This window comes from Taeniopygia guttata, chromosome 23 (assembly GCF_048771995.1).
Source record: "Taeniopygia guttata chromosome 23, bTaeGut7.mat, whole genome shotgun sequence".
In the NCBI taxonomy this organism is placed as follows: Eukaryota; Metazoa; Chordata; class Aves; order Passeriformes; family Estrildidae; genus Taeniopygia; species Taeniopygia guttata.
Window position 1 is genome coordinate 3046746 of NC_133048.1, and position 24107 is coordinate 3070852.

The window sequence follows — 24107 nt, forward strand, 5'->3', positions numbered from 1 at the left end:
GGAACAGGACAGTGAGCTATGGTGCAGTTCTTTACAGCTTTTCCACCTTTCAGGGCCGGAACAGTTCTTCCTGTTAGGATTCTGCCACTGTTCTGTGGTGTTAAAATTCCTTGTCCATTCCTTGTTAATCATTAATGCTTGAGCTGGTGTCAGAGTCAGGGCCATGGCTCAGGGCACCTGTGGGGCTGGAGGAGGCTGAACCAGCTGGGTTTGAGGCTGGATCTGCCGAGTTCCTAACTGGGAATGACCTCACCTATGCCATGGCCCACCTGAGGAAGAAATGGTTCTGCTCTGCAGTTCCCCTCCTGTGTGATATTATTTTCTTACCTTCTCCACATAATAATTCAGTGGCTGTCTGCCTCTTGGATCTGGTTCATCCCAGGCCAAAGCCACATAATCTTCCCTGACCTCACTTGCATGAACATTGGTGGGTGGCAAGGGAATTTTAATGTGTCCTATGGGAAGGCAGAAAAGGCTTTAGTGATAATGTGGCAGGAAAATAAAAGTTCATTTACAATGGGTTCTGTTCTCCTGCTATAAATTAAGATTATTCAATATAAAGAAGGAGACAAACACTTAGGGGAAATTTGAACTCACCCTCCAGGTCATCCTTGGATATTTCTATGGTCCTGCCCTCGTCGTATGGAATCACTGCAATGACAAACAGGGCAGTGTTAGCCACCCACAGGAGGTGCTTGGGGAGAATGGCAGAACCCAGGGCTGGCTCGTGGGTTCTGTGCACAGACATTTTATGTCACAAACAATGGTATTTTGAGCTGTTTCTGTTCAGAGTGCTCCCAAGATGGGCTCAGCAAAGACATTTATGGGAATGGGGAGGATCTGCACTCAGTTGTTCCTGCAGCCTCCCTGAGGGAGCAGACTGTCCCGGGTTTGTACCAACCTGTCACTCTCTTGTCCCTGCTGGGGTCGTGGGTGGTGACGGGGTCACTGGCCTTTGAAGGGTGGCTGGTGCCAGCCTTGTTGACAGCCTTGACCCGGAACTGGTATGTCTGTCCCTCGGCCAGGCCCAGCACTGGGCACCTGCAGCCCTTGACAGGCTGGGCACTGCACTGCACCCACTCCTCTGAGCCAGCCACACACCTGCAAGGACACACAGCCCACGGGGCTCCTTTGTTCTATCGCCACCATAAAATGAGGTTTCTTAGCTCCAGGACGATGCCTTACACACCTTTCAATGAGGTATCCCAGGATGGGGCTTCCTCCATCATCACTGGGTGCTACCCAAGAAAGGACCAAGCAGTCTTTGTTCACATCGTGGCATCTCACGTTGAGGGGGGATCCTGGGGCACCAGCTGTTAGTGCTGCAGCATCTGCAAAACACCAAGTGAGGGTGGGTTTTGGGTTAGGGTTAGGGTTAGGGTTAGGGTTAGGGTTAGGGTTAGGGTTAGGGTTAGGTTTTCTTCTTTTCCAGAATTTTCATTGAGTAGCTTATTTTAAGTGTCTAAGGGCCTATCCCAGTAACACAATTTTCTAATACTGAAATCACCAGCGAAAATAAGATTTTGTCATTGTGATAATTGTATCCACACACAAAATTAGGAGCTGTTTCCTTGTGTGTGAGGGGGGGAATTCCTTTATGCCAAGGTCTTAGGAAAGGAGATCTGTAGGTTCTGCAGGTACCTCTAACAAACACATAAGTGGTCTGCTCCTTGTATCCATCCAGCGAGGGGACACGGATGGTGTAGAACCCCTCATCCTCCTTGTGAGCACACAGCACTGTCAGAGAGGCCTCGCGCTCCTGGGACCTCAGCTCCTGACCTTCTGAGTCCTGCAGCAGCTCCCCTGTGGAGCAGGAGAAGGGGGAAAGGAAGTTCACCTGCATTTGCCTGCTTAGGAGTGGCAATATTTATTCCCAAATGTCTCAAAAAGGCACAGAATGAGATGAGGGATCTCTAAAACATTCCTGGTGTTATTTTTGTGCCTCCAAATTGCAGCTGTGGACTCTGATCCACAGAAAGACTCAAATCCTTGATTGCCAGCAGAACAACACAGAGTATCCAGAAGGTTTTCTCACTGGAGAACCACAGGCTTTTCAAACTAAGGCTCTTCAAATATTATTATGAACAGGAATGTCATTACCTCCAAAACATGTCAGTAGTATCATCCTTTACAAACAGGGAAAACATTAAATAGTAATATCTGTAGCTTGAGCAGAGCTGAGAACAGCTCAGGAATCCTGAATTTTAAGAATTTTTTTTTTTCTGTGAATATTCAATCACAGCTGTGAATTCCAGTGGGATATTCCCAGAGGTAAATGCACATGAACTCAGCTGTTGCCTACAAACCATCTCTGAACCAGGTGATGCCTCGTTGGTGGTCCAGTAAATCAGAGGAGAAGTAACAGGAGAGGGTGAAAGGCTCCTTTTCTCTTGCAAATAAGGGTTTCAGTGGAAAAGCAAAATCTGCCTCTCTGGCCAAAAGGGATCCTGTGGAATGAAAGTCAGCATGAGAAAGAGACTTCCAGAGCTTCCTCCTGTAGTATTTTTATTGTCATATATTTAGCGTGAGCCTTGCACTTTGCATGTGCAGTCAGGCTGACAGGAAAAGCTCTCAGGGAAAAAATAATCAAATTGCATCAGGCTATAAAAATAATTAATAATAACATCAAGGATTTACTCACTTTTGTATATTTCTGAATCAAATCCTGACTCCTTTCCATAATATTCTATAAGACAAGAGGAAAATACATTTAGCAAATTTCATGGAGTGTTTTTCTTCTTAATAGGACTCAGTGATGCCCAGCAAACTGTTTTTCTCTCAAGCCAGCCCTTAATTTGAACCTTTCAAGTGTCATCATGGGGTAAAACTTTAATTCATTTGACAGCTGATGCCCTTCACAAGCCTCTGGGGATGTGTCTGCAGAGGAAATTGTTCCCATGACTGTTCCAGTGGAAGCAGTCCTGCTCCAAATGCTCACGTGCACTCAGTTATTCTGAGCTAAGGAGGGCTTTGTCACTTTGCCTTTTCAAGCAGGCAAGTTAAAGCCAAATAAAATCAAGATTTGAATAAAAGCAACCTCCAGGGTTCTAACAGTGTTCCCAGAGGATGATGTGGGATTCTTGGAAACTTCCAGTGACTGGGACTTGAGGATTTAACCAAAGGAGAGGATGTTTATACTGAGACAGAGGCAGTTCCTGGAGCTCAGGGAAGGATGTCCCCAAATCTGCTGTTCTGGTTTCTCTGGAGGCATCACAGATCCACCTGCTCTGGCCTCTTGGCATCACAGCACATCATGAAGTCATTTGGAGCTGAAGTCCAAGAACTGATGCACTTAGGATGAAACTGAGGTACTTTTCTCTCAAGTTGCAACAAATGCCCATAAAATAAATCCTTCAACCTGCAGTGGTTGAAGTTTGGCAGTAGCAGACCCAAAAATGAGGAGTGAGTGTGACCACTGGAGAGGAGGGAAATACAAAACCCTGGAGGTAAAACAGCCCTGTGAGACCCTCAGTGATGTCTCAGGGAAAGGGAACTGTGGATCCCAGGGACCCTCCCCTGGCATTGAGGCCTTTGCAGGCAGCCAGGACCAGGGGAGGAGGTGCCACAGCCTGCCTGGGCACCAGGAATGTTTCTAGGGGAGGCAGGATTAAGGCTGGCTGTAATCTCTATTTTCAGAGCAGTAAATGCAGATAGCAGAAGGAAGACTCGGGTTACTGGGAAGGCTCTGGGGGAGGAGCAGTGTCTGCAGTGCTGTGCAGGGCTTTGTCCCTGCTGAGGGACAGGTTAACCAGGCACTCAGAGGTGAGGATTGCTGTCCCAGCCAGGTCTTTCTGTGCCAGACCACAGCCCCTGTTCCATCCTCATGCTTTGATCCTGAAGATCCCACAGGGAATTGAGAGGAGCAGGTTAATATTGGCATGGAATTTTTCCTTCAGGCTGCTGCTTTGTGGCAAAGGGCAGCTCCAGTCATGGCCATACTGAGAGAACCTCCTGGTAACTTTTGCTGTCTGCCTGCATTAGGGTAGGGGGAATTTAGGAATCTGGGAAGGATGCAAATGGAGGTTTTCTGGGCTGTTGTACCTGGTAAATGCCTGCTGCGTATTTCCAGTTATGCCGAATTTTGGCACTGTTTAATTGAAGGACCTGAAAGGTGTGATAATACACTGCTTTTACAATCCTGGAATCACAGTTTCCTTCAGGAATCTGCATCCCAGACAGGATTCAGCTCAAAATATGGCATGTGAAAATAAGTGTGATAATAACACAACCCATGGCAGAGGGCTCTCTCAGTCCCACTAAAGGGTGTAATTGTCTACAGTTCTGTAGGTCTGTTCTGTCCATGCCTTTTATTACCAAATTGTAATTTAGATATAAATAGATGAAATATGAACAGCTAAACTGTGATCCTGTGAGACTGCTCTGCATATTTCCTAAAGCTTGAGATTATTTCCCTTTTTAAGTGCTGGTGGTTTATTTACTTCCTTCCCCACGTCTGGCTTTGGCTGTGCACAATGTGCATCTGTGGAGTCTGTGCCAGTTATTTCAAGAACAGCACAAATCCAAGAGGAAAATCTTGCATTTGCCCTTGGTAGTTACTGATTTCAGGGAAAAACGTGCCATTCTCTTCAATAATGCACTGAGAGGTCTCACTGAAAGTCACAGAAAGTTCTTGGGGAGCCATTTCTTGCTGATCTTTAGCAGACTCTCTGTAAGCCTGTTGAGTTCCACTGTGGGGCTGTTTCATAGCAGTCCAGAAGAAATAAGCGCCTAAATTTAGTACAATTTTATCCCAGTGAAAGGACAGCTGTGTCCATATGGAATCGGAAAGGAAAACCTTTGCCTGGGCCCAGAAGTGACTAAGGAAGAGAAGCTGTTCTGTCCTTTTCCAGAGTGCCTGTGTCTGCCTATCAAATAATGAAAATATTTGGAAGACTCTGCAGTATTGGAAAGTTTAAACCCAAAGGAATATTTGTACTTACTCCTGACAAGCACTGTAGCAAAGGAATAAGCTTCACCATACTGGTTCTTTACCTCCACACTGTACTCAGCAGAATCTTCCATGGAGCATCTGAAAAAAAATAATTTCCTTCCTTCATATTTCACAGGACAAATTCAAAGGGGTTCCCCATTAATCCCAGGGGTGTTTGCTTTTCATCCAGAAGCTGCTTTTCCTTTCAATTACAAGGATTTTTGGTAATTTGTTGTGATTTTTTTCTCTTGAGATCCAGAAGGGAAGCATTTTAAGTACTGAAGAAGCAAAACGCCTGTGGAACACTTGATTGCACCGAAGATTGGCATTTGTCTATCACTGATAATTCATAGATCAGAACTAATGTTGTTCTGGTTACACTGATCTATCCCAAATCACATTTTTTGTCTGCTCATCAAGTGCTTGATGTGCATTCCTTACCCTGAAGGAAAAAGTGTTGCTGATACATGAAAAGAGGAGCCGAAGTAAATTAAGTAAATTGTTTGTTTTTGTTTTATTTTTCATAGTTTTTTTTTAAACCTTGCGAACTGCTGTGGAGATTGGCAAAGGTTTAACTCAAACACAACAGCCTAAAGGCAGGCAAGGTCAGATTCCAGAAGAATTACTTGGCTTGTTTATCATACACAGACTGGGAATTTAGGGCGAGCCGGCCTCACTCAGCTGAAAAAGCAGCTCAGCCAAGGGCACAGCCATTACCTGCTGATGTGCAGGGTCAGCATCCCAAATTCATTTTTAATCTTGTATTTTCCTGCCGGGGCTTGGCGGAGATCGATGGGGATTCCATTTTTATACCTGGTGGAAAAGAAGGAAATGTGCTGTTAGGAAAGGACCCACATCAACCACCACAGGAGAGAGGAGCAGACACAATTCCCTCTTTTACAGATCTCCCTCTTCAATCCAAACCAGTCTGGCAGCTGAAGGCAGACCCCTCCATGGTCCTGTGTGGCTGCTCAGCCTTGGCTTTACATCCCTGCCCTGCAGCTCCTGTGAGCGAGTTCACAGATGTCTCTTCCTTGTGTTCCCAGGGATGTGTGGGAGGTTCAGATTCTCTTTGCTCTCTGAATAATTCAGAGAGGTCGTTCTGGAAGGACACAGGACATGCAAAGCTCCCACAGTGGCAGAGCTGCTGCCTACGAGTCATTAGTAATGCAAATGTTTGCACACTTAAACCTTCCAGAGGTCAATGGTCAATCACTTCAAACTCATCGAAATACACTCTGCAAATTGCTTTTTTGAGGTGGTCTTTCATTTATTTCTGGTATTTATGGAGTATGCTGCACTCAGACCCAGTCCATAACACTCCCCCTGAGGCTGGTTCATATACAAAAGGAGTAAATTACAATTGTATTGTATTTTACAAACTGTAGAAGCAGCAGCAATTTAATGCTGAAACTCTCATGGTGTCCAAGGCAGCCAGGCCTTGTTGGGGTGTGTTTGTGGTGATTTAGTTCTGAAAGGAGGTTCTGCTTTTTGAGACTTAAATCCCAAGTTTGCCTGTGGGAAAACCAAAGGAAACGGGGAAACCTCCATGAAAACCAGCCCTATCCCAGAAGGAATCTCTAGGAAATGGGGAAACCTCCATGAACACCAGCCCTATCCCAGAAGGAATCTCTAGGAAATGGGGAAACCTCCATGAGCACCAGCCCTATCCCAGAAGGATCCCACAGGAATCTGGAAATGGGGAAACCTCCATGAAAACCAGCCCTGTCCCAGAAGGAATCTCTAGGAAATGGGGAAACCTCCATGAACACCAGCCCTGTTCCAGAAGGATCCCACAGGAATGTCCAGGAAATGGGGAAACCTCCATGAACACCAGCCTTGTCCCAGGAGGATTCTCTAGGAAACAGGGAAACCTCCATGAACACCAGCCCTGTTCCAGAAGGATCCCACAGGAATGTCCAGGAAACAGGGAAACCTCCATGAACACCAGCCCTGTCCCAGAAAGTATCTCTAGGAAATGGGGAAACCTCCATGAGCACCAGCCCTGTCCCAGAAGGATCCCACAGGAATCTCTAGGAAATGGGGAAACTTCCATGAACACCAGCCCTGTTCCAGAAGGAATCTCTAGGAAATGGGGAAACCTCCATGAACACCAGCCCTGTCCCAGAAGGATCCCACAGGAGTCTCTAGGAAGCAGGGTGTCGTGTGCCCGTGCCCGTGCCCGTGCTGGCACTGCCATACCAGGTGGCCTGTGGCACAGGGGTCCCCAGGACGGTGCATGCCAGGGTGACATCCATCCTCTCCCACACGGCGTGTGCCCGCAGCGGGATCCAGAGCAGGGGCGCCCGCCCCGCGCACAGCTCCAGGAGCTCCTTCTGCAGGCAGGACTTCTCCAGAGCCTGTGCCAGGGAGACACTGCTAAAGGCACTGCAAAGGGCTGACAGAGAATTTGTTACACAAATTTGTTACACAAATTCTCTAACACCAGCGACCTGTGGTAACGTTTCAGTGGCAGAGGTGCAAGGCCTTTAGTTGGAGGGATTTTGGGGTTGTCTTAACACCTGCTTAGGTGTATTTGACAGATAATTATTTACTTTAAAACTTTGAAAGGTTTTTACACTTTAATAAAAATATAATAAAAGGGGTAAATAAGGAAAAGTTGTAGTGCTGGGAATTGCCCTTGTAGTTACCTAATAGGTGGTTGGTTTGTTTTTAAGCTGGGTGTTTAGTCTTTTACACTCTTGGGGGTTGTATTAGCCAGCCCTGGCCCCTCTCAGAGTTTGTTAGTTCACTCTTTTTTGTTGTTTACTGGAGACTGCTTTCTTCTGACTTGATTGGAAGGTCAGGTATTGTCATGCCATGCTCCCCTAGCAACAAGCCTTTCCATTCCCAACTGCCCCATGCAGGGGTCCCATGTGCACAACTTATTTCTACCTGTCCTGGGCAACCCAGGCTGTTTGTTGTGGCTGATGGCAACAATACAGAGAGGGGGAAAAGGGAACTATGGGGACAACTACAAGAACATAACTATACATCAATAACATTTCTCTTAATATTCACACAATATTCATCCCATCTCATTATCCATCTGTAACATGCAGGATCCCAGGTTTAGCCCTGTTGGCATCTGCTGCCAGCAGAGGTGTCTGCTCTGACCTTCCTGCGCAGGCCCTTCCGCTCAGCCCTCACTCGGAGCTGCCTGCAGATCCTGAGGAGCTCCTCTTCCATCTTCTCCGTGTCGTTCCCAAAACGAATCCTCTTCTGCCCCCTCTGTTCCAGCTCCAGGATCTCAGCTTCCCTTCTTAGATTGTACTCCCTGGAACTACATGATGATAAAAGCCAACAGAAGTCAAGATAAAACTCTTTTTCTCTTTTTTTTTGGGTGTTTTTTGTTGTTGATAGCAGACTTATTGGTTAAATAAGGAGTGGTAAGGACAGAAACAGCAGCTGATGGAGTGTGGGTAGGAATGTCAGGGAATTACCCCCCACAGGAACCAGCACTCCCAGAAGAGATCAAACTTCCATGGGGACCTGCTGTTTGGCCACTTCTAATCCTGGGGAGAGAGCTGGGAAAAGGATCAAAGGGAGGAGAGATGTGGCTGAGATTTTCTGGGAAAGAGGGAGAGTCCCATCTTTTACTATTCATATATTAATCTGTCAGTATTTTCTATGTATTTGTATAAAATCTGGTTCCTCTCACACCCCTACCTGTAAGCAGGACAATGTTCCTCATTATCACATGGTAGCATAATTTAATTTCCTGCATTTTAGTTGAGGCCTGATGTTTTTAAAGGAAGAACCTCTGGGTTGAACCTGCTCTTTTTACTTCCAGCAGAATAAGTTGGAAGCTGTGACCCTGATACAGAGCTGTGATGTTGCCCACAGTGGTTATATTGGAGTGATAATAATTCCTGACTTACTTTGCTGTTTCAGAGGTCAAGGCAAGGGCAGCTGCTATTGATAGGTCTGAAAGGCTGAAGGTCTCCTCTTCCTCACTTCCAGGGGCAGATTCATGGAAAAGAATCCAGATAATGTTCCATCATTTTACAAACTCAGAATTCTACAAATCTGTGAATGTGTAGAAAGCCCCGTGTGCACCTGATGGACTCAACCTGTCCCTGACTCTGGGACTTACCTGGTTTTAAACCTTTTTTTCCTAGTTGTGGAGGTAATTTCCAAGCTCTGTTTCCTCTCTTCCTTCTGCTCCTCCTCTCTGTGGTGGAAAAAGGCTCGGGTTCCCATGGTGGGATATCAAAGCCAAACTTTGATGCTGGAATAGATTGAAACATTCAAATCAGACACTTTAACAGAATCTTTTTAAGTCTTTGCTCTGCTTTGGCGTTCAGGGGCTGCAAGTGGAGGTTCATATAAAAATATTTTCTGACATCCACACTATGAGAGGGGTTTGCTTCATGAAGCTTCTGTGGAAAGTGGGATTAGGGGGAGGAGCAGAGTCTCTCAAGGCAGTTGGAGCTGTCCCAGAGCAGGGAACAGGCAGCCCCTTGTGGGTAAGTTTGTTTCTCCAGGATCTCATCAGGAATCCTGAAATGGTTTGGGTTGGAAGGAGCCTTAAAGCCCATCTGATGGTCAGGGACAACTCTCCCCAAACCAGGGTGCTCCAGCAGTTCCAGCTGCTGAAACAGAGCTCTCCCTCATGCTGCCATGTACAAATCTGTAATTCCCCATGCCCAGGCTGCACACAGAACAGTCACAGCATAACTCCCAGAGGAGAATGCTTTATCCAGTCCTTCCATCCTGAGGGATCACTTGTTTCTCCTGAGCTCTTAGGGAGAGGCTGGAAAATCACGGAGAAAACAACATCCTCCCAAATGTCAGCCTACACAGCATGGCTCAGGAACAGCAGGATTCTCCCAAAGCATGGCCAGGAAAGCTTCCCAGAGAAATCCCACTGCACAGGTGAAACACAGGAGCAAACACTGCCACTCCTGGCTCCCATCCTGGCTGTTCCCAGCCTCTGCTCTAGGAACCCACAGCTCACTGCTTTTAGCCTCTGACTAATGGGTGGGCATTAAAGGCAAATTTTCAAGTGGATCCCTCCTCATCTCCCTCTCAGTTAAATCGCTGCAGTTAAATCCCAACCACCCAGCACGATCTTTGCCTTGGCCACGTTCACAGGGTCTAAAAGCTCAGGTTACTTTGGAAAAGCAGCTTTGCAAATGTAATTGTTGCTGAATAGAATTTGTTCAAGCATAGTTGCAAATCTTTCCCTAGCTCGTGTTCCATGACTGAAATTTTCCCTTGGCAAATCTTCCACTTGGATTTGAGCTTTGCTGCTTTCGAAGCTGAACTTGATAAAAATATAAACCCTCAGCTTTTCCTAGTATAATCTCATACAATTTTTTTACTTGTATAGTTTTCTGTTGATGTAAATAAATTTCTTATAAATAGTCCATGGAAAAGCAGGATTGCTGTGGTAAATGCAAAATATCCCAACATGCAAATTAAAATACAGAATTATCTTGATAATGTTTCCTTTGTGGGCATTAAATTTGGTAGAAACAACAAATGCTGACAAGTAAAAGAAGACAAAAAAGCAGGCTTTTATGAGAAATAAAATAATTGTAATTTCATAGCTTCTGATGTCTTCAGAAGTGGTTCAGCTGCAGAATGAGTCCTGTCATCCTGGGCATCAGAGCCTTGTTTCCATGCTCACGAATAATTACTGATACAGACTCATTTTTACTAAATAATGGGTTTTATTTTTCCCTGAACAAATTTCATTGTTTTATAGTCACTGTTAAAACCTACACTTTTCAATTCAAATGCAGATTATTTTCTAAACATGCCAATAAAACAGAGCAGATTCTGATGAGAAAACATGAAGCAAACCAGGATTTTCATCATATCAACACTGGAAAAACAATTGTTAAATCAGATACAAGCACAAGGCAAAATCTACTTCTGCAGTGCAAGTCAAACAAAGCTGTCACACAAAACAACTGATGCTGCTCTGAAGATCCTACAAAATCCAGAATAAACAGCAGTTTATTTGCAGATAAACCAAACTCACCCGTGAAGGCTGCAGGGAGAGCCCCTGTCCCCAGGCAAGGCAAGGGACAAAGGAGGTTTCCTTCTCCCTGTGATGACACGAGGATGACTCTCCCCAAAAGAATGTTCCCCATGTTGGAGTGCCCATCCTGCAGTCAAATATAGCCCTGCCAGGCCCTCCCCGGACAATGGGATGGCCCAGCTGGGACACTCACTGCTCACTGCAGTGCCCACCCAGCGCCCTCAATCTGCCAAATCACTGCCTTTGCCAAATGAGCTGAGGAGGGACAGGCGCCTCCAAACTCCACAGCACTGGAGTGTGCTCTGCTCTTTAAGGATAGGAGCTCACAAAGCATCTGAACTGAATTATGAATATTTTAACACTGTCCAGGAATGGCCCTCGGGGTAACCTTGCCATTGCTGCCTAACAGAGTGATGTCATTTGCTTTGACATCTCTTTAGTGAATGCCAACCCCAGGCAAATCCTGGCAGTGTCTGATTACACCAGGAGCCCCAGCAGCATTCAGGTTTTGGTGGGGTGTGACTGTTTTAGTTCCTTTTTTCAGCAAACAAAGGCTTGGCACCTCAGAGCAGGGGAGCTTTGTGTATCCAGCAGCCCATGGTGGTGTCTGAGAGTTTAGGGCAGGGGCAAAGAACAGATTTTCCATTTATGTGAGGTGCTCCTGCAGTGCCAGCATGCGGGGAAAACCCTTCCCAGCAATGTGAGGAGCAGCTGATGTTTCTTGTGGTGCCCTGTGAGAATGAATTTCACCATCAAATCTGGCACAGTACCAGCAGGAGCCATTTCTACGACCCTTACTTGCTTCACCATCCAAACAAAGAAGAAACCCAACAGGATCAGCACCAGAAGTCCCAGGAGTTCAGGTGTGAAGTTCATTTGGTGGCCGTGTCTGTGACATTCCTAGGAGAGCAATAAACAGGAAGGACTGGGCTGGCATGTCTGAAGCACTTTGGGGTGAGCTGAGCTGACAAAGGGAAGGAGCACTTCCCTTTCATTGGCTTTGAATCCATAGCCACTTGAGTGCTTCCCTGAATTTTGTATTATGAGAAATAATGTGTAATTATCATCTATTCTGCTTAAAATTAATAATTTCATTCATTTTGTCACATCAACCCTCTGTTATAAAATGGATTTAATTTAGATGGGCAGGCACTGATCTCAGGGGCAGAACTGAGGGAATGCCTGGAGCTGGTTCAGGGTGATTTGGGCTGGGTTTAGGGAAAGGTCCTTCCCCCAGAGGGTGCTGGCACTGCCCAGGCTCCCCAGGGAATGGGCACAGCCCAGGGCTGCCAGAGCTCCAGGAGTGTTTGGACAATGCTCTCAAGCACAAGGTGGGATTGTTGGGGTGTCTGCAGGGCCAGGGGCTGAACTTGATGATCCCTGTTATCACTTCCAGCTCGGGATATTCTGAGATTCTGTGAGCTCTCCTTCATCCTGTCTCCAGAATCTGGAGCTTTCCTTTTGTCCCTCGTGTAAGATTTTCCTCCCAGAACTTGTTAAAAACTCGCCAGTGATTTTTCACGGTGTTCAAACCTCTTCCAGTGCCAAAATAAAGGAACAAACAGGGAGGGGAATGGGATCCTTGGCTTGGGCAGGGATCCCTGCTGGAAGCTCAGGGGAGTGAGCGAGTGCCAGCTCCCAGATTTAGCTGAGAAGACAAAGAGCAGCGCTTTGCTCTAGGGTTACAGCTGCCACCTGCTCCTCTGCTGTCCTTGTGACATCTGCTGGGGACACACGGCAAGGCAGCCCCGAGCCATCAGAGCTGCTGCCAGCCTGGCTGAGCGGGAGAGCGGTGTTGGCTCGGATAGTTTGCACGGGGAGACCTTTGGAGCAATGCTGAAATCCTGCTGTTTATCTAGAAATGTTCCTACACAGAAGGAGATGGAGATAAGGAGGTCCTGGAGCAGCTGTTTGACACAAGTGGATCCCTTTGGCTCTGAGCAGAGGAAGGCAGTGATTGACGTCAGCAGGGGTGATGTATTCCTTGCTCCAATAAAATTCAACAGCACCGACATTTCTTTCCAAGCTTTCACAAGAGAAATAACTTGAGAAGGGATTATCAGTGTGTTAAATTTAGGAGGTGACTCACGAGACAAGAATTAATTTCCCTCTGTTGAGAAAATTCAGGCCTCAAAAATCAATATTGACTAAGGCATGACGAAAGCAGGAAGTTGAGGCTATTGCAGTAGGACAGGGCTCTCCTGCCTGTGATCCCTGGGTATGGCAGCTGCTGGAAGGGTGGAACAGAGAGGATGGGCTGGAGTCATTCCTGCCTTTTGTTCAGGCAGGGGTAATGCAGCCCTGAAGGTATTTAAGGGCCTGAAGGAGAGGTGGATATCCCAGCTTGGGGACATTTTACATCTTTAGGCACCTGTGTGCATTCTAAAAATCCATTCCCAGCCTCTTCTCAGTTCCCAGCTGTCCTGCAGCAGGATGACACATTTATTACAGTCTGGGCATGATCAGACCCCGTGGCAGGGGGTCTGCAGAGGGATTTGAAAAGGCTTTTAAAATAAAAAATAACATAATTTTAGCAGCAGATTCAAATGCTCTCCCAAGGTCCTCATCCCTTCCACACAACTCTGCCCATACTCGTCCCGTGCTGGGGTTGTGTTTCACAGCACAGCCTAAAATGTTGATTATTCCCTGGGTAGCATCACTGGGAATGACAGAACTCTGAATAAGGTAATTGGCATTACTGGCTTGAAATGCCTCTCCAGAGGGCGTTTAGTGGAAAAAACAATTGTTACCCCTGGGGTCTCCCAGTCCTTGGGAACAACTCCAGGAGCTGCAGCATTTCTCTGGGTGTTGTTTTTTGGGGCACAGATGAAAGGACATTCCACAAACTCTCTGGTAGTGAATGGTATGGAGGGAGCTCCCTGGGAATGTCCTGCTGGTCACTGCCCAAGCCATGCACGTGTTTCAATCTTTGGTACCCTCACACTTGGAATTTTGACCTTTTGGCCTCACAGGGTCCTTCAGCAGTTGTTGGTGCTGGAGCTCAGAGCTGAACCTTGGCCTGTAAAGTTTCTAAGACTGTTCCTTTAATCCTGGGTTGAATCATCAAAAATCTTCACTTCATGAGCCTATGGCTTATTTGCAAAATCTCCCCAAAACAAGTGGAATTTAACCTTTAGCTTCAGCTTTCCAGGGCTGAGAACAGCCCCAAGTACACTTGGAGTGGCAACAACTGAATTTATCTCTGGTCTCTTGGAGTAAATACTTCCCCATGCCAGTCAAACCTTGCTTATTCCTGTAAATGCTTTCACTTCTCTAAAACCAATGTCCTCAAACACATTTTTTTTTCACCACAGTAGTGAAAATTAACAGCCTGAACAGTGCTTTCCTCTGAAAGAAAAATAATTACCTCATCTGGCCCCTGAATTAGAATTTAGCTTCCTTTTGGTAGAGATCCAAGTGCTCCAAGGATTTTGACTCCCAAAAAATGGTCATGGCAGCTCTGGAGGACATGCCAGGAACATGGAGCAGGTTCCTCATGGGCAGGGAGGGGTGGGAGGGAGAGCTCCAGACCTCCCTGGTCTCCTTTGTGCATTACTGAGTGCATGGATTGGGACTGGAATAAACTGAGATTGAGGGTTGAACTGGGAGTGCTGCAAACCCTCCCATCCCTGCCTGCCTGGAATGTGATCCCAGGTGCTTCATCCTGGGGATCTCAGGGGAGGAAAAGAATGTGTGACTACTGCAGAGAAAGAAAGGAGCAGTAGCTGGAAAAGCTCAGAACTGGGCCAAGGCTGCATGGATCTGTTGCTGAGATGAAAAAAAGCTTTATCTTTGGACAGGTATTAAAAAAGGCTTTATCTTTGTACAAGTATTAAAAACCACAGGGGACAGGGACACATTTCACAGAACTGCTGCATCAGGAGCTGTTATCCAGTTTCAAGGACTCCTTTAAAGGCAAAGTCCACTCCAGGGAAGTGGAATACTCTTTTCCACGTCATTTATCCAAGGGTAGAACATCAATAACTATTTACATCTTTTACTGTACTGTGGTACGTTAAATACTTCTAGGTTTGCATACCTGAATTTCTTCAAAGGGAGTTACATCTTAGCCCTCTATCTTTGGCATTGGTAAAAAGCAAATACAGTTTCTGTTGTGAATTTTGCTAAATTTTCAGTAAACTGAATCTGGGATTGGAAACTGAATCTTCATTGATCTTTTAAAGTAATCCAATTCATAATAAATTTGAGAATAAGCAAGAAATAAAGACTTGCTGTTTAAGTGTGAAGGTACAGTATGGCAGTGTAACAAGGAGCAATTCTATCAATAAAGGCACCAAACTCCACGATGGAACAGTCTGACAGCCCTGAGCTGTGTTAATACAGCCAGGATCAGCTGTGGTTTTGCATTGCTTCTGTTTCATGCAAGAAAACATCTGGATTTAAATACCATTAAGTCATCCTAATAAAATTCTGTGCTCTCCTCCTCATCCCACTGCACTTTCAAGTCCAAATCTTTGAAGAGCATGGCGAGAGGAGTGCCCCTGTCGCTGCTGCCTGGGGACACGCTCAGCTCGGTGCAGCCCAGCTCCTTTGCTGCTGGGAACATTTCCGTGGCTGCAGTCTCTGGGAGCTGCACTCTGGCTGCAGGATGTGGGAATGGTGGCGCTGGCAGCACCCACTGCTCCCTGTGCTTCTCTCTGGGGCAGTCGTTCCCAGTCCGGACCGAGAGCAGCAGCGCTGCTGACAGAGGTGCCAGCAGCTCCTGCTCTGCAGCATAGGCTGGGGCAGCTTGGCCTGCAGGCAGCAGCAGGGGCAGCTCTGCCTGTTGTCTGTAGCATCCTCCTCCCTGTTCCAGCAAGGACAGGGACAGCGGGGACACACGCTCTGGATCTTCCAGCCCCTCACCCTGCAGCAGCAGCTGCGTCTGCCCGGGGCTCCCCTGGATCACAACCGACTCCAGTCTGTCTCTGCTCTTCCACAGAGCCACCTTTGGCTGCTGCTCTTTGTAATCCCAGTGGCTGCAGCTCTTCCCCAGCCCATGGGTTCTCAGCTCTCGATCCTCAGAAGGATCTGGAGAAGTTTCCTTCAGCCTTTGTGTGGGCTGTGAGCTCCCGTCCGTGCCCTCCACACACAGCCCGTAGGTCAGGGCCAGGCTGGAGCTGCCTGTGGGAGCAGCAGTGCTCTGCTCAGCTCTCTGAGGAGTGTAAGCTGTGATGGGAGCTGGGATTTCCACCTGGCAGGGCTGAGGGGGCAGCTGCAGTGCTGCAACGTCCACCTGCTGCTGGTAGGGACACGAAGGCCGTGGTGGCTCCAGGGTCCAGTCCAAATGTTGGCTCATCTGGGCCAGCTGCACTTCAGGGATGAAATGGGAAGGTTTGGAGAAGCTGAGGGGCTTTATGATGTGCTCCACTGTCAATGTGAGAGGCTGGAATGATGGAATCCCTCTGAAGTCCTGGTGGAGTAGATAAAAAAGCACGAGTTAGCTTTTGACCTTGAAGGTTTGCTATAGTTACTCTAACATTTTCTTTGGAGAAGTGTCAGTGAAAGGCAGTAACAACCACCAGGGATCTGCTCTGCTGACAAAAGAACTCTGCTTTTTTTTTTTTTTCTCCTGGAGAATGACCATTCACAGGAATACAGACATTTCTCAGTGTTTATCAACTGAGCAGTCTTGAAATATGAGGAAGAAAATCTCCTGCTTTCACTTTTCAAGATTTGGCCTAAGCCCTGCAGCGTGGAAATAGCATGAAAATCCTTGAGCTCATTAGCATGAAAACCCAGTTCTTGCTGTGGGAGATGAGGGATAGGTGAGAATCCCAGGGTTTCAAGGGAACTGGGGATTTAGGATGCCTCAGGTTCAGCTGTCTAACCCGAGGGGTTCAGTTTGGGGCAGGTTCCGAGCATCCTCAAGTATCAGTAATCTGCATTGATTGCCTAGACAGAGCTCCTTAACCCCTTAAATGAAGGAGGGTGGGTTTAGGTTGGGTATTAGGGAGAAATGCTTTATTCAGAGTGCTGAGGCCCTGGCACAGAGCAGCTCTGGCTGCCCCTGGATCCCTGGCAGTGTCCAAGGCCGGGCTGGACAGGGCTTGGAGCAGCCTGGGACAGTGGCAGGTGTGGTCCCCATACAGGGCATGGACTAAATGACCTTTCAGGTCCCTTCCAGCCCCAGGCAGGGGGGATTCTGTGATTTCCAAGCTGAGCTGCAGTGGCTGAGGGCACTCACCAAGGCCCTGGGCTGGGCACTGCGCTGTTTGATGTATTTGTAGATCACATAACCAGTGGCAGCAAAAACCAGCCCGGCACAGAAGGCCAGGGCCACCAGACAGTAGAGAATCCACGTTTTGTCTGGGAAAGAAAAAGTGGAAAAAGAGCTGGATTAGAAAATGTCACAATTAGCTAGGTGATGTCACAGGTTTAGTCTCACAGAAATTAATTTTTAAATTATTAAAATGTTCCATGCTGAAAATCAATGCATTTTGTGTATCCAGTATCTCAGCTGGACTTTTCAACTTTCAGCAGAGTTAGGAGCCTCACCTGCCAGTGTTTTGACCCAAAACACTTGAGGTTTGCTCCTTCTCTGGAGCAGACAGATATAAACTGTCCCGTTGTATTCAGTGTCTGGGTCCAAGTTGGAAACTTCAAATTCTTTGTTGTGCTCATTCTTTGTCCACTGTTGAAAAGAAAGGTAAAATCTGTATTTGGGCAAGATGAAATTTTCTTCAATTCAGATTGCAAAATTCAGCATAAAATATTATTTACTAATGAGGTCTTACAGGGCTTGAATTATTATGTATGTATGGAACTCTGATTTTTTTCTGAATCATATTTATATTCTTTTGTTTTCCATTATTTCTGTATTGAATTCTGCATTTCAGTTTCTTAAGACTTGAACTACTTAAGTAATTTTTAGTCACCAATGGTTTTACTTTTGGCTAGTTATACAGCACTCTTGTTTCCCCAGAATTTAAGAAAGCTTAAAATCCTGTTGTCCTGAGAATCAAAGACTCCAAGACTTTCCCTTTTACATCAGAAATCTCCCCCATCCTGTGTAAACAGATCCTTCTCCAGCTCATCTGAAATGGGATTTACAGCAGCACCCAGTGCCCGAGGTTGTGCTTTACCTGCTGGTGTGTCCTCTGGTTGAATATTGTCAGGTGATAATCCACAGCCCCAAATTTGCTGTAAATGTCCTCCACGGTGAGCTGCTGCTCGTCCTCACCCCGCAGCGGGGTCAGGGGGGGCCGGATCAGGAACTTTATGGAGCGGACGTGGGGAATGTATTCCACTTGTGGGGCCCCTATAATGGCTGGGAGAGGCACAACAGGCAGTGTCAGCTGTGTTAACGTCATCTGCTGTCTTAACCACACCCCAGACCCGCTGAAATTGTTATTTCTGGTTCTACAAAAAGGTGTCTGAGCTGTCCTGCATGGCAGGAGTCAGGCCACTGCAGACAGACGTGGTTTGGAGTTCTGTACCTTCGCAGTGTTTGTCCCCAGGAATTCTCATCCCAGGCTTTTCCAGCTCCATGTTCGCTTGATACCTCCTTCAGTGTGTGTGAGGGGTGAAATCCCACCACAGGTACTCAGGTAACAGCTGCCCAAATCCCAGTTCCCATCCTACACCAGATTTACAGGGCTTTTGTGCCTGCACTTACCTCTGGTGACAGGCACACGCTACACCCAGCACTGAAAAGCGCTTTAATCCAAGTTTTCACAGGTTTTTGGTGCCAAGGTCTGAAGGCTCTTCACAACCATTGGCTGCTGATGCCACCTTGACTTATTCTTGGTGATTTTTCAGTGGGAAATTTTATCCACAGAGCCAATGAGGTCCCCAAAGGCTGCGTTGTATCTGCAGTGGGGCTCACTTTGGGGCTGGGACACCAAGTATCCACTGGAATGGATGCTTATCCCAGTGTTCCCATTTCACAGCTCCTGGGACTCGCTGTCCTCAGGTTGCCCGTCTTGTCCCTTACTCGTTTCTCTATTCCTCTCAGCAGCAGCTCTCCCTTCCATCACACCTGGCTTTGCCTTTCTCCTCTGACCCCACTGTAGGAATGTGCCCATTGTTGACCGAGTGACCAAATTATTCTTTGTCTGCTTAAAAATGCAAAAAGCCCAGAAGTTTCTCTCCCAGATTAAGCACAAAGACACCTCATAGGACCTTTGGGACTTCACCTCAGACCTGGGGCTGCCAAGTGGACAAAGGCCAAGAGGTCCTGCCTAGGTAATTCACTAGACAGAGAAGAGATCAAAGGAAATAATCAGTTTTATGGAGTGTTTAGCAGGAGCAAGAACCTCTTGCCCCTGGCTCAGTTTTTCTCTGTAAGAGCTTTGTTATTTTGCCTTTTATTAAACCTTTTTCTGTTTCCAACACTACTTCAGAAGCCATCCTGCTAATTTGATGCCATTTGGGGTAGCAGAGTTATCCCGGGTGTGATAGGTTCTCTGAGAGCTCAGAAGACCTGGCTGGAAGAGTGACACATTAGGCCCTGCCCTTTCCTCATTCACCTCCCTGCCCAAAATACCTTCACTCCCCATCACCCAGCACAGCCTTGCAAGACTGAAAAGTGAAGAAATGCTGCCCTGCAGGTGACAGGATGCAGGGTTGTTTGGTGGCACCTACTCTCCTTGCGGGGCTCGAAGCGCTCGGAGCGCAGCCAGCTGGAGGAGCAGCCCCGCGCCCTCACCCGCCCGTAGAAATGCTCCGTGAAGTTCTCTGTCTCCTTGCTGAGGTTGCAGAAGAGCTGGGTGATGCTCTGGCACTCATGCTTGCTGAGCCAGGATTTCTCTCCATACCTGAGGACAAAACAAGGGTTTGGGCTGGTTTGGTTGAATAGGACTGGAGGAAAACGGAGTAGAGAGAAGGAAATTGCTGAAGGCAAGAGTAGCTCAGTAATGGAGCAAAGCAACCCGAGATGTAAAATATTTGCTTAAATGAGCATCATTTCCCACTTTGAATAATCCTGTCCCTCACTGGGTTCTCCTCTGAGCAGAATCATAATACAGGCAGGAGAAACAGCAAAATCAACTTTTCTCTCTTGGCCTTTCTCTCTCTGAGACCCCTAAGAACAGCCCAAAAGAAGCAAACTTCACATACTGTTTGTACTGGACATCAAACACAGTGTCAGGGGGAATATCTGCCTCTGTTTCCCACGTCAGGATGTTCTCAAAGTTTGTGGAAGAAAATGCTGCACGTTTCAGACATGATGATCTCTCTGTAGCCACGATGCCTGAAGGAGCAGAAAAACGGGTATTAAAAAGCATTTTCTGACATCTCAGCCCTCAGATGAAAATGGATCCTGTGGTATTTTGCTAAACCTGGACTGAAAGGAAGTATCTTGAGCAGAACAAGGCTTCAAGCTGTGTTCACATCACACTCTTGCAGACAACTGACTCATCCCAAAGAAATGTAAGTCAGGAATTTATACAGAAAAGCCTCAAAAACTCAAGTCAGAAAGAGAATTCTTGATTTTCTAGTTGGGTTTCTTTAAGCACCATTAAGTGGGTGATAAAATAAGGCAAATAATCTGTTTTCAAGCCCAGAATCAGGTCTGTGAATGTCTCTGCTTTCTGCCTCTGCTCAAGGAAGTGACCTGCATAGCTCAGTATCACCTCCTGAAGATGTGGCCCTGTTTTCCTCTCGTGCTCCATGTTTCACTGGATGGAAAGTGCCTGTACAGAGTGACACTGGGTGTCTGGACTCTGGCCTGGGTGTGCCGGGTAACAGCAAACAGCTCAGCCAGCTCCCTGCTTCCCGAGCCCTGCCGCTCTTCCTTGGGGTCAGGAATGTCACCTGTCCCTGCAAACATGTCCCTGCACAGCAGGACTCCCCCGTCACCCTCCTGAAGCAAACTGCCTCTGAGGTGCTGCAGAAAAGTCCTCGAGGATTTTGTGTCTCTCTTGTCATGAGAAAACAGTGCTAAATTTTCCCAAGGCTGATCCATAAGAGTTTCTAACTTCAGTATTTATAAACTTTGAATTCAGATTATAGGCAGACCCTCAAAGGTAAATCATTTATACATTATTCAGCTCTTGGTTTGTGGCACTGATAAACACCGGGGGCATTTGAGGCTTCAGCCTGCAGTGAACAATGCGACCCCTGGTGAAAAAGTGGAGTGAGCAAATGAAAATAGCACAGATGGGCAAACTGAGCACTGGGATGGGGCTGACTTGGACAAGATCACATTGAACAGAGACTAAATCCCACCCAGATCATCGCTCCAAACTTTTCCCCCTGAACCAGAACTGAGTGTGAGCAGCTCAAACTGCTGGCTGAATGGAGCAGGGTTAGGCAGAAGGGCACAGATCCCATCTCAGTCCTGTGTGTGGCATTTGGGCAGGGAAGTGGTGCAGAAATGGGCTGCTGGCTACTCCAGATTTTGTCCTGACTTCATCTGCAGCTCCGCATTTGCCTCTGCTCATCCCAGGCTCAGCAGGAGGCAGCAGTGTGGGTATGAAGGAGTGGGATTCCCTGTCTGAGCACCCTGGAAACTGAGTCACAAATACCCCGATCTTATCAGGAGTAGGAAATCTCTGTCTTCCCGAATTTATCCGTGCTAGAACACTATCATGCAAAGCAGCATAACACAAGCACAGTCAAGTGTGGGCAGGGGAAAACCAGGATATTTCACAGTGTGACAGTCTCTTGGGCTGAGGAGTTTCACAGGGTGAGATCCCAGACAGGAGCAGGTGAATGATACGGCTGAATGATGAAAAGCTGCTGTCTGGAAAGAGCAGGTTTATCCTTCATTCACCCAACAGTGAGCTTGTCACATCTGGAGTAGGGTTAAATGGCTTTTAGAGGGTAGATCTGCATTAGATATCAGGGAGAAACTGTTCCCAGGGAAGGTGGGCAGGCCCTGGCACAGGTGCCCAGAGCAGCTGTGGCTTCCCCTGGATCCCTGGCAGTGCCCAAGACCAGGCTGGACAGGGCTTGGAGCAGCCTGGGACAGTGGAAGGTGTCCCTGCCATGGCAGGGGTGAGATGAGATGAGTTTTAAGTCCCTTCCAACCCAAGCACTCTACGATGACTCCCTCATTCTAAGATTACATTATGTGTGCCTCCTTTAAAATCAGGACTGTTCTTGTATTCATTTGTGCCTTTGCTTAAGACACAAGGAGACTGATCCCCTGATACCAATGAATATCCTTCACTCCTGTAGGATTTGGGTCATAGCACAGTGACAAACTCTTTGAAGTGAAGGAATTTTTCTCTCTCCCTACTAATCCCTCGAGAATACCAGCCACACATGGGAGTTACTATGAGGAGAGATCAACACAGAAGATAACTCAGACAGCAGCTCGTTCTCTAGGTGATAATTCAGGAAACAGGAGTGAAGTGCAGACCCCAGGATCAAAGAGAATCCCACGATCAAGACAGCAGAGCAGAGCTCAGGACTTACCGACCACTGAAACTCCAGCCAGGACGATCAGAAATCCCTTCATGAATGACTCTGCAGGCTGGGCTGCGAGAGCAGGCAGCTGCTCCTGTGTGCAGGTGAATCACCTCTTGGCTGAATTCTTTCTGGCCAGGTTGGATTTGTTGCTCGGTAACAGAGCAGAGCTCCTGTCCTGCCTTCCCTGGGCTCTGAGCTCCCAGCTGCTCAGAGCCCTGCGCATGTGTGACACCGCCGAGTGACAGCAGGAGCTCTCCCCTCCAGTGCACACCTGACTGTACAAAGGTGCACGAGCCGGAGGCTGAGAAAATCCCCAGCTCCTGAAAAAGAGCCAAATACCTTTTTGCTGAGAGCTTCCTGCCTGAAAGCCCTCCCTGAGGTTCCTGGGGTTTGAGGTTTGCTTTTCTGGTCGGGTAACTTGAGCTTTTTACAACTCTAGACATAAAAACTTAGTGCTATGCAGCTGGTTGGTTTAATACCTGCTGCAAGCAATGCACCTATTTACTTCAAAGATACTTCTGAATACTTTCTTAGAGTGAAAGTCAGCCAGAGCACTGGGTTTTTTTCACCTGATGTGGGCAAGAGGTAGAAGAGTGGTGGCCGTTCTACAGGAGGAGCACCTGCTGTCCCACAGTTCCACAGAGACTATTGTACACCTACAATGTTTATTTTTGTGGCTGTTTACAGTGTAAAGTTCTGTTACTGAATCCACGTGATAAGAACTGGGAGTTTGTGTGGACAAGAAGAAAGGGATACAGTCCCTTTTCCATAATGTGTTTAGTTTTTAAGGTGTTGTTACCTTTTCAAAATACAAAGCCCGTGTGCTTCTGAAGCTGAATGTTGATTTCACTGCTCTATCCTTGTGGCCAAACATATGATAGAATTCACAGACCCCTTCTGCTTCTCTCCTCATCTGTGGGTTTCCTGTTCCTGATGCTGTTTCTGTTCCCTGCCCTGCTTGGGTGTGGAAGGGCTCTGTGCTTCCAACCCTGCCATGGTGCATCACTGGCACTTGGTCTTTCTCAGTTCACCTGGACAAAGGCAGAGGCCTCAGGTTTGTTAAACCAGACACACCTATGCACCAGTGTCTAATTAAGTACAACTGCTTGTTAGGGTGTTTCCTGAACAACCATTTTCCCTTCCCTCACACTCCTGCTGGGTGATGGGGCAGAGCTGAGGGACCTTGGTGTGCACCTGAGCCTTCAGTTCTGAGAATAGAACTTCAAACTTTACCTCTGCTCTTGTTTCTAGCAAGGTGTCACCTTTCCAATAGCCCGGGAAACAACTCTCTGAATCTCTGGGGACCTGAAGATGTCCAAAATTCGACTTTCAAGTTTAAAATTAGGATTCTGTCTTCCAAACTCTCTCAGACTTTTGATGTCCTCACAGTGTGTGGGGACTGCAGCAAACCTGGTGAGTGCTGGGCATGAGCCCTCCATGTGTGGATGTGGCACCTGGGCACAGGGTGGGTTCCCAGTTGGACTCGATGATCTCCAAGGTGTTTTCCTAAGGAAACGATTCCCTGATGCTGTGATAAGACCTGTGGCAGCTGCTCTGGGAGAGGGAGCACTGTGCTCTGGCCATGACTGACCCTTCTGCAGAGGAAAACAGCCCTCAAGCCCTGCTGAAAGGAAATGAGGAGTTGGATGCTGCCACCATCTGTGCAGCTCACCTGGCCAGCAGCCTGTCCCTCAGTTCCCTGGACAAGACAAGAGCTGATCCCAGACTCTGTTTGCAGAGCTGGGACATGTCAAAATAATTTTGTAGAGGTTACACAACTTCTGAGCTTCCTGTAAGTCAAAGCCTAGGGGGTTTTCCTTGATTGCA

General features: G+C 47.2%; 2 protein-coding genes across 2 annotated transcripts in view; both read right to left on the reverse strand.

Annotated features, from left to right (window-relative positions):
• Nucleotides 1–14577, reverse strand: part of MYOM3 (myomesin 3) — a 28019-nt gene extending 13442 nt beyond the window's left edge. The window contains exons 1-14 of the mRNA XM_002193162.5: nt 10923–14577; nt 9027–9161; nt 8812–8886; nt 8048–8213; nt 7133–7290; nt 5648–5743; nt 4941–5029; nt 2642–2686; nt 2307–2447; nt 1642–1803; nt 1190–1331; nt 902–1101; nt 598–651; nt 328–455 (exon numbers count right to left, since the gene is read on the reverse strand). Coding sequence (XP_002193198.5) covers nt 328–455; nt 598–651; nt 902–1101; nt 1190–1331; nt 1642–1803; nt 2307–2447; nt 2642–2686; nt 4941–5029; nt 5648–5743; nt 7133–7290; nt 8048–8213; nt 8812–8886; nt 9027–9133 — 1563 coding nt within the window. The 5' untranslated portion in view covers nt 9134–9161; nt 10923–14577. The remainder of the gene's footprint in view (nt 1–327; nt 456–597; nt 652–901; nt 1102–1189; nt 1332–1641; nt 1804–2306; nt 2448–2641; nt 2687–4940; nt 5030–5647; nt 5744–7132; nt 7291–8047; nt 8214–8811; nt 8887–9026; nt 9162–10922) is intronic.
• A 114-nt stretch (nt 14578–14691) lies between these two features.
• IL22RA1 (interleukin 22 receptor subunit alpha 1) lies at nt 14692–22586 on the reverse strand. Its single transcript, XM_030290509.4, has 7 exons — nt 22287–22586; nt 19983–20115; nt 19509–19681; nt 18008–18192; nt 17421–17556; nt 17110–17231; nt 14692–16335 (listed from the first exon to the last, which is right to left on the reverse strand). Exons 1-7 carry the CDS (start codon nt 22327–22329, stop codon nt 15343–15345), a joined length of 1785 nt encoding a protein of 594 aa, XP_030146369.4. The 5' UTR covers nt 22330–22586; the 3' UTR covers nt 14692–15342.
• Between the last annotated feature and the right edge of the window lie 1521 nt (nt 22587–24107).